This window comes from Canis lupus, chromosome X (genome assembly GCF_003254725.2).
Source record: "Canis lupus dingo isolate Sandy chromosome X, ASM325472v2, whole genome shotgun sequence".
Lineage (NCBI taxonomy): Eukaryota > Metazoa > Chordata > Mammalia > Carnivora > Canidae > Canis > Canis lupus.
In genome coordinates, this window is record NC_064281.1 from 1321728 (window position 1) to 1335048 (window position 13321).

Consider the following 13321-nt stretch of genomic DNA (forward strand, 5'->3'; position numbering starts at 1 on the left):
CCGGAACATTAAGGGTGGTGCGAACAGGGCAGCTGTAGCCGCGGTGCGGCCCGAGGGACAGAGGTGAAAGATTGTTCAGGTTGAGGTTCTATTTTGAAGGTGACAGGGCTGAACTGGAAACTTCCCTGGGTTGGGGAGGGCTCTTTGGATTTTGACTTTGGCACAAAGCATATGGTTTCCTTCATGCTGCTGCCCTCCTCAAGGTGACAGAATGGCTGCAGCAGCCCCAGCAGCCCCTTGCTGCTCCAGAAGACCCTCCTGTTTGCCGTGGCCCGGGGTCCACACAGTCTCTACGGGTCCCAAGGCTGTGGCCAGGGAGGAGGGAGGTGCGCGCTGGCAGAGTCCAGGCTGCATGGAGGGGCAGGTGCAGAGAGGTGTCTAGACGGCAGGCGTGGGGGCTGAGGGCAGGTGGTCTCTGGCTGGGCGTCAACTCAGGTTGACTTCAGAGGCAGATTATTGGGTTTTCCTGAGAAATGATTCCATTGTCTTCATGGTTCTGAAAGCACAATCTTATCACCGGGTTTCCGTTGGCTGTTAGAAAACAGGATACCTCCGTGCCTCCAGGTGTGTGTGGTCAGAAGGCCTCTAGGTGTCTACGGTCAGAAGGCCTCCGCAGGTGTGTGGTCAGAAGGCCTCCAGGTGTGGGGCAGAAGGCCTCCAGGTGCGTACGACCTGAAGGCCTACAGGTGTGTGTGGTCAGAAGGCCTCCAGGTGTGGGGCAGAAGGCCTCCAGGTGCGTATGGCCAGAAGGCCTACAGGTGTGTGTGGTCAGAAGGCCTCCACAAGTGTGTGGTTAGAAGGCCTCCAGGTGTGGGGCAGAAGGCCTCCAAGTGCCTATAGTCAGAAGGCCTCCAGTCCAGGTATGTGTGGTCAGGCGGCCTCCAGGTGTGTATGGTAGAAGGCCTCCAGGTGTGTGGTCAGAAGGCCTCCAGGTGTGTACGGTCAAAAGGATTCCACAAGTGTGTGGTCAGAAGGCCTCCAGGTGTGTAAGGCCAAGGCCCCCAGGTTCATAGGGTCAGAAGGCCTCCGGGTGTGGGGCAGAAGGCCTCCAAGTGCCTACAGTCAGAAGGCCTCCAGTCCAGGTGTGTGTGGTCAGGCGGCCTCCAGGTGTGTGGTCAGAAGGCCTCTAGGTGTGTGGTCAGAAGGCCTCCAGGTGTGTGGTCAGAAGGCCTCCAGGTGTGTAAGGCCAAGGCCCCCAGGTTCATAGGGTCAGAAGGCCTCCGGGTGCCAGGTGCCTAGGGTCCGACAGCCACCCTTTAAAGGTAAGTGTCCGTGTGGTTGCCCCAGGGGGGTGCAGGATGCCTGCCGCCTTGTAGGTGGCCGTGGGTCACAGCTGGACAGGTGCGGGGAGGCCCGGGGAGAGCAGGGGTCCGGGGTCCTGCGGGGTGCAGCCAGGCGGCCATGAGGGGAGGCGGGTAGGGCGCAGGGTGGCCCGCGGGAACCGTCTGGGCTATGGCCCCCTGGGTCTGGCACGTTCTGTACCCTGAGGGCCCACGGACACAACCTGAGCCAACGCCTCGGGAGAACGTGGATAGTGGACACGGCCAGGCCCCGCCAGAGTCCCTCTGCATGCCAGCTGCTCCCAACGGGAAAGGGAGGGGCTTCCTGGGACGCCCCCCAGGGAAGCCCCCCTGACGCTGGGGAGTGGGCCACTGCCCCGGCCCGAAGCCCCCACCCGAGCTCCAGGCTCTGTGCCGTCAGACTGGGGTTGGGGTAGGGGAGGGGGGACCGACGGGGGGGGGGGGGGGCAGGGGAGCAGCTTTCCCGGCAAAGGAGAGCCTTTCACATTGTCCCCACCCCTTAGGAGCAGGGAGGAAGTCCTCCCAGTGTCCTTTCTCTTTGCTTCTTCCACGCGGGGGGGAAGCGTCAGGCGCTGGAGGTGGACACAGGCAGGGACCCCACCTCCTGAGCAGGGAGGGGGCCCGTGCTCCCGCCCAGCCCTGTGGGGTCCTTGGGGGCGGTAGGCGGCCCGGTGTCCCAGCAGGGAGGAAGGAAAGTCTTGGCCTCCCCATGCCGCCCTGGGGTGTTTGGGGCGGTGGGGGGACCCGCACTCTCCAAGCGGGGAGGGGTCCCGTGTCCCCGCCCGGCCCTGTGGGGTCCTTGGGGGCGGTCTGGGGGCCCCCGGTGTCCCAGCAGGGAGGAAGGAAAGTCTTGGCCTCTCCATGCCGCCCTGGGGTCTTTGGGGCGGTGGGGGGACCCGCACTCTCCAAGCGGGGAGGGGTCCCGTGCCCCCGCCCGGCCCTGTGGGGTCCTTGGGGGCGGTGGGGGGGCCCCCGGTGTCCCAGCAGGGAGGAAGCAGAGTCTTGGCGTCTCCCGGGCCGCCCTGGGGCGCGAGCGGGGAGGGGATCCCGGGCCGCCCCCGCGCCGCCCGGGGTAGCCGCGCCCCCGCGCTCGCCCCTCCCCCGAGGGGCCCGCCCGGCGCCGTCCGGGGGCGGGGAAGCGCAGGCCGGGGCGGGGCCGCGGGACCCACAGCCCCCCCGCCGGCCCGGCCCCGCCCCGCCCCGCGGGCCCTCCCGCCGCCGCCCAGCGCTCGCCCCACTCCCGGGACCGTCCTGCGCGGCGCCGGGCGCACCATGGCTCGTCGGGCCGCCGTGGCGCTGCTGCTGCTCGGCCTGCTGGGCACCCTGCGGCCCGCCCGGGGTGAGCGTCTGGGGGCGCACGGGGGCGGGCGCGGGGCCCGGGGACCCGCTTCGGGACGCGCGCGGCGCCAGCGCTCGGCGGGGAGGGCCGCGGGGGCGCGCTGGGGGGGCGGCCGGGGGCGCCCGGGGACCCCCGGGCCCTCCCCTCGGCGGCCGGGCGGCCGGGACGCGCGTGCCCGCGGGCAGCCAACGCCCCGGGGACGCGGCCTAAACTCTCCTCCAACTTTTTCCTGGGCGGGTCTTTGCGAAGTCGCCAGCTCCGACAGCTGGCGGCGCTGGGGCCGCGCGTGGGCGCTGGTGCTAGTGAGGCCCCGGGACCCGCGCGCGCCCCTCGGCGCCCCTGCAGCGGCCCGGGTGCGCCCCCCGTCCCCCGGCGCCCCCCTTCCGCGCGCCCCGGCCGGGTTGGAGCGCGCGCAGCCACGCCCTGCGTTCCCGGCCTAAATTTGGCCGAGGCTGTGCGGCCTGGCAGCGGGCAGCGGGCAGCGGGGTGGGGGACTGGGGCAGCCGCGAGCGCCGGGCACGTTCTCGCAGGCGGGTGCCCGAGCCGGGGGCCGCGGGAGGGGGGAGGCTCCGTGCGCGCGCGGGGCACACCCGCGTCCTGAGCGGCCGCCCTGCCCGTGCGCCCCCCGCCCCCGGCACAGACCCCCCCGCCCCAGGCGCAGGGGAGGCCCCCCCGTTGCGCACGCAGCAGCCGGGCCTGCTTCTGAGCCTTGCGCCTCGTCCACTCGCTCTCCTTTCTAAGTGGAAGTTGGCGTCCCCTTTCTCCCTCTCTCTCTGTCGTCTCTAAAGGAAAGCTCAGATTGTGCGGGGCGTGGCAAGGCTCAAGCCGCCCCCGCCCCTGGGTTGGCTTCTGTCCCCCCCCCCGCTGCCCCCCCCCCCCCCCCCCCGTGCACCCAGCCAGCCACCCACCCGCTGACTCAGGCCACACGGTGCGCTGCGCAGCGCGCGGGAGCTTCAGGACAGCTTTGCTGGGACCTGGACACATGGTGCCGCCGCGCACCCCGACGGGAGGCCCGGTGGTGCTGGGCATGCTCCTGCTCTGGGGGACCTCCAGGTCAGGGCGGGGCGCGGGGCGCGGGGGGAGGCCTGGACTTTGGCGCCCTTGGCTCCCTGGGTGTTGCAGGGAGGGTGTGTGGATGCGCAGGACGCCCCGCGCGCTGTGGTGGGTCTGGGGGGAGCATCTTGGAGCACTTCACAGCTGCTGGGGAGGGCGCTTGTCGGGGGGGACCCCGGCTGGCTCTGCGGTTTCCCTCTTTCCTCCTATGCAAATACCCTTTTTCCTTTGGCCCTGGCTGCTTTTTATTTTACCGTATTACAACTTAATTAATTTTTTGGTCCCTGGTAAGGCGGTCTCGGTGCTTTCTTTGCAATGCGCCTTCGCCCATCGGTCTGGGTGTCTGTTCCTGCGGTTTTCTTTGAGCACGTCCCCCCCCCCACTCGTGTGCCAGGGTTCCAGGGAAAAGCATCACAGATCTGGGGCAGCCCTATATCCTTGGGGGCCCCAGAAGTCATTTCGTGATTTTATTATATTATTATTATGATGATTATTATTATTTTAGAAAAACCCGCAGCTCGGTTATCCCGGAATTACCTGATTTCTATGCAGATAGTGCAACACGGGTGACATTGCTGGGGGCCGCGGGGTGAGGGCAGGAGGAGAGGCGAGCCAGCCTCGTCCCCCCCAAAAAAGCAGAGAAATGTGGGAGGATGGAGCTTTATTTTTTATTTTTTTTAGGATGGAGCTTTAGTACGCGGTGATGCACACGCCATCCCCCCCCCCAAAAAAAAGCAGAGAAATGTGGGAGGATGGAGCTTTATTTTTTATTTTTTATTTTTTTTAGGATGGAGCTTTAGTACGCGGTGATGCACACGCCATCCGCTCACCCACCATCCTGGTGCTCCTGGGGGGCTGGGGGGCAGGAATCAGGTGCCCTAAGGATGCCAACGGGTTTCCATTAGGGAAGTGTGTTCTCGGCTCAATTCCGAGCACACTTTCCTACAGAAATAGGTGTTTGGCTCGCTTTGCACGCTGCCCTCTGGAGCCTGGGGACAGACCTTGGCTTTTAACAGCCCGGAGCAGGAGGAGCGCATTTCAAAGTCCTCGGGACCCACCACCCCCCAGGCCGAGATTCCTGGCTTGCTCAAGAGATTCCCATGGGAATGGGAGGCGGGATCCAGAGGGAACGACCCGGAAGAGGCAATTTCACGTTTCACTTGGACGTGCCTAGGGTCGTTTAATTTTATTTATTTTTGGATTTTTATTTCTTGTTTATGTATTTTTTTATTTATTTTTTTGAGTTAGGACAGCTGGGGGCGGGCTGCCAGTGGCCTGTGGTAGCCGAGACAGGGACTCCGCTCAGCAGCCCGCAGCGCCCAGGACGCCGTGGCCTTGGCGTCGGCAGTGTCCTGGTGGCTCCGGTCTCCGCAGCCTGCATGCCCATTTCTGCCCTCCCTCCCTTCCTCCCTCCCTCCCTCGGGCACAGGAAATGGGGTTCCTCGGGTCCGCCTATTTGCCGGCAGGGGCCTGCCCTTTGGGCTCTGATAAAACTTTTAATTGCGCTTTGTTGGCCTCCGTGCTTGGGCTCTTTTCCCGTTCTCGGTGTACGAGGCTGGCGCCTCCTTTTATTATTACGTTTTATTTTTTTGCATGTCGAGCTATGCAAACACTTGACCTTGGTAGATATTTTCCCCCTTCATCTGGGTTGTCTCTTGGCCACCTGGTCTCGTTCAGGAGTGGATGTGGCTCGGGGAGCCGTGTGACCAATGCCACCTGAGCTGGTTTTCACGCATGGAATCCGGCGCTTTTGTCAGCAGAAGTCTTCCCCGCGGGACACTGAGCAGCCCACGCACGTGGGCGTCGCAGTGTTTCCACCTACTGAGCTTTTCCAACGCGCTGTGGCTTCTTTAAGGGGGAAAAGATTCGTACGTGTTTTATGACTTACACGGCGAGCCCCAGGACTCCTACAGAATTAACTCAGCATCCCAGGGGCACCTGGCTGGCTCCGTTGGTTGAGCATCTGACTCTTGATCTGCAATCAGGTCTCGATCGGGGTGGGGGGGGAGGGCTGAGTTTGAGATCCGACCCACAGAAGGCCTACCTCAAAAAAAATTAAAAATTAAAAAGTCATCATTTCGGCTCGAAGTGGGATTATTTGGATGCCCAGACGTGGGAGGAGTGCTTTTTAGGATGCCCGGCCTTTGTGGGGGTCGGAAAGACACGGGGGGCACAAGACATGTCCCTGCGTCTGCATGTGCTTGGTTCAGACACTGGGGCGTCCGTCCCAAGTGAATCCGCACAGACCGCACTGGGACGTCCTTTGATTCTTGCAAGGGATGGTTTTTTAAAGGTCTCGGGACGACGCCTACCGCGAGTCAGGATTGCTACCAGGGAGCATGTTAAGTCCACGCAGAACAAGTGCCTGCCCACTCTTTCCTGCTGGTGGCATCCGTTGGGAAATCTGTGAGGGGGCAGGAAACGTGTCGTGGGTGGTGGTCACGAGGCGACAAGCCTTCTCCCCACGGGGACGGCTTTGTGACAGAGGTACGAGGGGCAGGAAGCCCCGCTGGGGGCGACGGGCCAGGTTGGGAGGCCCGCCGCGTTGCTCTGGGTGCCTCACGTGGCTCGCCACCCAACACGCGACGCCCTTCCCCGTGTGTGCGGGTGTGTTGGATGAGAGATGGTCACTCTCCAAAGTTCCTGATTACACTGAGTGAATTCATAGGGGGACGGAGCACTTGTCTTTGTCGAGTTTCTTGTTTTTCCGTTGCCTGGTCGTTAGACCAGTTTGGGGATATGGCACCTGGGAGTGTTTCAGCTTTGTCTCGGAATGACTCAGCCCTGCTATTATCCCTGGTGTGCTCACACTTGCTCGCTGGCTAGTGGGGTTATTAAAATCCCCTACGCAGGAAACCAGAGACTTCCTTTTTCCTGCACCCCCCCCCCCCACCTCCGAGGCAGAGAGAGGCAGATGCGAGCCATCAAACCAGGGTGTTTTCTCCGGTGGCACCTTGGGACCCACGGGGGGTTGGGGGTGGGGGAACGGGGCGAGAGTTCCCTGTGTGGCCTGAGACGGTTGAAATGAAGAAAACTCCCTGGAGGTGAAAGCACCTGTGTGTTCCCGCCCAGGCCCCGCCCAGTAAGCATCTCTGAGGCTTTTGTTTTTCCTCTGCGTCCAGGTGGGCTGGGCCAAGACACCACCTGCGTTTGTGGCCCTGGAGGGCAGGCAGCAGTGCTTCAACGCCCGTGCCAACACAGAGCCCCTCCAAATCGTGTTCCTTTCTCTGCTTGGACATTTTGGATAGGTTCCCTCTGCTTTAGAGGTCTTGGATAGGTCTCGTCTATTTTGGGAGTTTTGGGTAGGCCCCCTCCATTTGGGAAGTTTTGCATAGGTTCCCTCCATTTTGCAAATTTTGGACAGGTCTCCTCTGTTTTGCAAGTGTTGGACAGGTCCCCACTGTTTTGCAAGTTTTGGATGGTTCCCCTCCGTTCTGCAAGTTTCGGGTAGGTCCCCTCTGCTTTGGACGTTCTGGATGGTCCCCTCTGTTTTCAAGAGGCGCCTTCACACTGCAGCATATCAGGATCTGCGTGAGGGGCAACACAGTCACTCCAAGCAAGTGCTTTCTGAAATAGTGATTTTAAGTTCTCAAATGAACTGCCGTCCCTGAGAAGGGCGGCTGAAGTACCGGAGGAGAGGCTGCATTCCGATGCTTTGCAAGGCATTACTCATCCTGAGACTATGCGGCCAGAGATTTCTGGCTGCTTCCCTTTGCTGCTGCATTTACCACAGGCTCTGAGTGCTGGTCTGCTGCTCCCTGGCAAGCGTAAGGGCTGCAGAATGGAGGATGCATCCATCTGCCGGGGTGCACCGTGGACCCGTGTTATGCATGGACAAAGAATAAACAGATTACGTTGTCTTGGGGGCAGAGGGTCTTGGAGGCAGGTCCATTTCGTCAGTATGAAGGAAGAACGTTGGTATTGCCAGTTTCCTTCTGAGGCTGTTAGCTGTCTTAGAGGAAGGTGTGGGTTCTGTGCTCAGTGTGAATGGAAACTGTGGTGTTTGGCCCAAACTCAGCACAGAGTGTAGCCCAGGGCACCCCAGCAGGAGGAAGGGAGATGGGAAGGGGAAGAGTCGGCTATGTGAGGCAGCACCACATGATGTGGCAGGAAAGGAACAACACGCTGGGGTCCCAGCGAGCGGGAGGTCATCGTGAACAGCTGACTCTTGCTCAGATCCAGGCTGGACGCTGCGTGAAAGATGAGGCCGTGGCCCCTTCCTCCTTCCTGCTGGGGGGCTTGCGTGAGGACTTGTGGCCTGGCTGGAGAGAGGTAGCACTTGAAGGGTGAGATAGAGGATGGATTGACTGATGACTGATAGGTCGATGATAAGTGATCGAGATAGTACACTTGATGGGTGGATGGATGGATAGGTTGATAATACATGCTGAGAGATAGGTGATAGATGGAATAGATAGATGGTAGATGGATGGATGGATGGATGGATGGATGGATTCATAAATAGATGAATAGGCAAGTAGGTAGATGGATGGATGGATAGAATGGATAGGTAGGTACACAGGTAGATAGATGATATGGTGGATGGATGGGTGGATGGGTTGGTGGATGGATGGATGGACAGATACATAGATGGGGAAATGGATGCATGGATAGATAGATAAGATGGGTAGATGGGTGGTACAGTGGATCGCTAGCTACCTAGATAGATGCGCAGATAGATATGATAGATGGATGTTCGGGTAGATGGATGGATGGATGGATAGATACATAGATGTAGGGATGGATGGATGGATAGATAGATAGATGGACAGACAGATATGATGAGTGGATAAGTAGGTAGATGGGTGAGTGGGTGGATGGATGATAGATGATAGATAGATTGATTGATAGAATGGATGGATGGGTAGATGGAGAGAGGGATAATAGATAAATAGATTGGAAGGATGGATGGGTGAGTGGGTAGGTGGATGGATGATAGATATGATGAATAGATGGATAGATGATAAATAGATTGGAGCGATGGATGGATGGACGATACATAGACAGGATGGATGGACAGACAGAGACTCAGGTGCTAGACACATAGCTGAGACAGATGCCCCAGCCTGTCCCAGATGGCCCCCAGGAGGTGGACATGTCTCCTTGCTCTGAAAGCAGCTGGGCTCATCCTGGCGAGTCATGAGCATAGCACCGGGTGACGCGTGGGTCAGATTCTCTGCCTCCCGACAAGAGGGAGTTGGCCTGGAGTCGGGGAAGGGGTCGGGGAGCGGGCATGACAGAGAGGAGGATGAGCCTTAGCTGGGCACCCTGTGTCCTGCCACAGGTCAGGAAGCTTCCCCGTCCACCTCCTGGGCTGCCAGTGCGCCCTCCCCTGAGGCCCCGGCCCTGACTGTCCCCAGGTTAGCCCCTAATCCAGGTCTATGTGGTTGCACCCGTGGTGTCTCCAATGTTCTGTATCTGGAACTTCTCGTTATTTTGTCCTCGGCTTACGCCTCCTCCTTCATTCCTGTCTTTTTGATGTGGCCATTTGCCCAGACTCTCAGAAGGAAGAGCCACCCTTCAGTCCTGCCAGCTCCGTCGCCCCCTGTTCCATCCATTAGCAGATCCCATTGATTTCATCTTCTGAGTCTCTCTTTTTTTTTTTTTTTGAGTCTCGATGCATGCTCCTTTCTCTATTTCTGCCTTGTTTTCTTTTCTTTTTTTTCTTTCTCTCCTTTTTCTTTTTCTTCGTTCTTCCTTTTCTTTGTAATTTCTTTCCCCTTCCCCTTCCCTTTTCTTTATTTCAAGACTCACACCCCTACCCCTGACATTTTTTCTCAGATAAATGAAACAGCCCTTAACTAGTGTCTTCCCTGGACTTAAATCAGGCGCTTTTAGGACGGCTGTGGGGACTACTTCTCACAATACTTCATGTTTTTTAATGCTCAAGATAAAATGCATAAAGTTGTGGGGGAAACTGGTTATATTAAACCAATTATTGAGTGTTCAGGTGAAGAAGATCCTGGGCTCAGGGCTGTTCATCCTCCCCCTGCCTGCCTCCCTCCTCTGCTCTCTGTCCTGCTGCCTGGGCGATGGCTGCCATTGCAGACCTGCTCAGGAGCCCTCAGTGGCCACTGGAGGCTTATATCCGAGTTCTGGGGCCTGGCCCCACAGCAGGGACCCCTGGGAGCTTGGAGAAGTCACTCTTGCCCGGGCCTACCTGTGATGTCAGATTTATGTTGGATGGCCAGACCTGGGCCTTGGGGCCACTGGGCTCCGGCATTGGCACCTGCTTGGAGCTCTCCACGTGGGGCTGTGTAGACCACAGAGGGAGCTGCCTCGCTCAGTAATGTGGCTTGACGAGGAGACAGGAGATTGTTGTATGTTTAGTGGAACTGCACTGCACGTGGAACAGAACTCTGAATCCTAGTAGCCAGCGTACCCAAGACCAGTCACTGAGGCTTCTTCACCTCCTCATGGATTCCATGCTCTGTCCATCCATCCCTCTGTGCATGCATTAATCCATCCATCCATCCATCCATCCATCCACCCATCCACCCACTCATCCATCAGCTCATCCATCCATCCATCCATCCATCCATCCATCCATCCATCCGTCCATCCCTCCACCCATCTGTCCATTATTCCATCCATCCATCCACCCATCCATCCATCCGTCCATCCATCCATCCATCCATCCACCCACCCACCCATCTGTCCATTAGTCCATCCATCCATCCACACATCCATCCATCCATCTGTCCATCCATCCCTCCACCCATCTGTCCATTAGTCCATCCACACGTCCATCTATCCATTCATTCCTCCTTCCATCCACCCGTCCCTCCCTCCACCCATCTGTCCATCCATCCACCCATCTGTCCATTAGTCCATCCATCCATCCATCTATCCATCCACCCATTTTCCACCTACCCACCCATCTGCCCACCCATCCATCTGCCTACCTGTCCATCTATTAATTTATCCGTCCACCCATGCTTCATCTATCCTCCATCATTTATTCATAACTAACACCATTTTTTTTGTTTTATCTAGCTTTATGTGCCTGTCTACTCTCTATCCATCCACCCACTCTCGCATCTACGCACAAGCCCACTCACCTGTCCATCTGTGCGCTTATGCCCACACCCAGGCCCTGGCTCTCACGCATGCCTTCAGGCAGCATAGATTGAACTCCTGGTGGTATCTGAATTCTCTGCATGCTGTGTGCTGGGGGCCCGGGGAGGAGATACCTGGCCCCCATCCTCTCTTCTCTTCCTGGGCAGTAACAAGCAAGACATCTGTTCTGCTGCACTGTGGTGAAGGGGAGCAGCGACCACCCTCCCCCAGGGGGTCAGAGAGGGCTCCTCGCAGGTGGGACCTCCAAGGCCACCAAGTTTCCATGTATAGACAGCCCTTCATAGCAGTGGAAGCCTGACAAAGTGGAGAGAGGACTTCTCAGGCTGGGGGTGTTGATTTTGTAAAGCAAAGCTAGACGTGCAAGTCCGTGGTTCAGTGTCCAGCAGGCATGACAGAGGGCTTCCCAGAGGAGGCAGCATTTTCCCCGGGGCTTTGAGGTATGAATAGGAGTTTTCCTGGCATGCAAAGAAGGGATTGGCGTGTATGGGCAGGGGAGGATCCGAATGAGGACTGTAGGTGATCTCAGGCTATGGTTCTCACTCCAGACCCACAGAGTCCTGGCAGGCTTTGTTGGGGGTAGGGCTTAAAGGTTTGAGGAACACACAGCAACACGTGTTGGGTGTCACAGAAGTTCGGACAGGGCTTCCTCCATAGTGATGGATTCGACCCTTGTGAATTCGCCCGCCCGCTAACCTTTATTTGGAGCTCCCAAATGAGGACCCTCCGGGTTCGGGGACGGGCACAGAAAGTGCAGAGTATCTAAGTCACCGCCCAGCCTCCGGGCCGTCAACGAGCGTCCTCTCCATTGTCTGCGCAGCGCCACGTCTTTTGCATTTTTGTGCCCTGGGCTTGGCAGAGCCGAGGAGTCAACAACAGCGATCAGTGAGGTGTGATGAAGCCGGAACACGCAGAAAACCAGGCGCTGTGGTCGAGTCGCCGGTGGGCACCGACCCACGGCTGCGGGGTCCTTACCCCGTATGTCTCCGTACCCGTAGGAGCGACGGCGGAGCATCCGTGTGCAGCAATCCCGACAATGTGTAGAACGTGCCTTCCGTGACCGATGACGAGGCACAGCAATGAGTGAACGGAAGGTTCGGGTGTGTTTTGGGGTGTCAGGCACGGAGGGTCCCGGCCGGCAGGGCCAGCGGCATCCAGATGGTGAGAAAAGCAGGTACACAGGTGGCGGCCCCACGTATCAGGACTATGTTGGCACAGCCGCCACGGCCCGGCCCCCGGGGCTGTGAGGGTCCCCAAGACGATGAGCCAGGGGGTCCTGAGGCAGGTGCTTCTGTGCGGCCGGCGAGGTGACACGGCTGAGCGGCGCCACGCGGGGTGCTCAGGGCCCCACGTGCCGCTGTCGGGGTGTCGCCCGTATCCGGTCGCCTTGGTCTTCATCGCTCACCGGCCAGCGGCCGCCAACTGAGTCATTGTGCAAGACGGTTCATGTGGTGTCGTGAATTCGAGTGTCTCTGGGAAGCTGGACTCATAGATCCGTAGGGGCGGCGTGGGGGGCGCCGGGGAGACGCCGTGGGTTCAGCGCCCGAGTGTTGCTTTCCGCCCGGGGGACGGGCTGGCTCACGCCGTGGGATGGAGCTGCCCGCTGCCCGCCGTCACCCGCCGTCACCCGCTCGTGCTGTCCTTCTGTCCGCAGCGAATACTTGAGGACAGGTGGACGGGCGGGATGTGCGCCGAGGTGTTTCCGAAGCGATGCGCCCTTCGCTGCCCGGGGGATCGGGGCGTCCCCGAGGCGGGAAGGTCAAGTGACACCGCGTGCTGTTCGGGGGCACAATGCCCTGCGCCCTCGTGAGCTGCGGGGCTCACACGGGCGCACTCGGGGGGTGTCTGCACTCCTGGGGCCTTCCCTGTGCCCCTGTGGTCACCCGGGAGGCCCCCCTCCCTGTAGGAGGCTCCGCGGCCGACTGTGCACACTCACCGACTGTGCACACTCACCGACGCTGCTCCTCCCAGGAAATGCGCGAAAACCTGAGCAGCCCCTCCCTGCGTCCTTGCTGTTGCTCCCGTCACCTTCCCTGACTTGGGTGTCTGTGTCTACATGGACGGGTGACGTCCGCAAATGACACGATCGGCGCTTTCTAGCCTTTACGGTGAATATGTGTCGTGGAGTTTTGTCCTCCTTGTATTTCTGGAATTCATTTCTATTCACGTATTTATGTAATTAATAAGCTCTGTGCAAATGATAACACGTGATCGCGTGCAACCAGCGTCTGTGCTTTATCAGAAATGATCATATTTTAATCCTATGACTTGTTTCTCACATGGTTTATGAATTCCGTGTATAGGTTATAAGTTGCATAATTAGTGACTTTCAGAAACTGTTATACTTTGTTTCACTTGTATTCTGATTTTACTTCTATTACTTGTATTTCATTTTACATATTATTTATAAATGTGTAAGTTCTGTGTATGATCATAAATAACCTGATTTACAGTTTCTATAATTCATCACCGATATTTTGTTCCTATTCAAATTTTATTTCTATGACTTATAATTTATCTATAGGATTTAGAAGACCTGTGTAAGTTATAT

The 13321-nt window shown here is 58.5% G+C and overlaps 1 protein-coding gene across 3 annotated transcripts in view; it reads left to right on the forward strand.

Annotated features, from left to right (window-relative positions):
- The first annotated feature begins 2486 nt into the window (after positions 1 to 2486).
- CD99 (CD99 molecule (Xg blood group)) overlaps positions 2487 to 13321 on the forward strand; it is a 34607-nt gene continuing 23772 nt past the window's right edge. The window contains exon 1 of one of the 3 annotated variants that reach the window (XM_049107739.1): positions 2487 to 2640. In XM_049107739.1, coding sequence (XP_048963696.1) covers positions 2574 to 2640 — 67 coding nt within the window. In that variant the 5' untranslated portion in view covers positions 2487 to 2573. The remainder of the gene's footprint in view (positions 2641 to 13321) is intronic. The other 2 variants (XM_049107740.1, XM_025435493.3) reach the window with 2 other exon arrangements.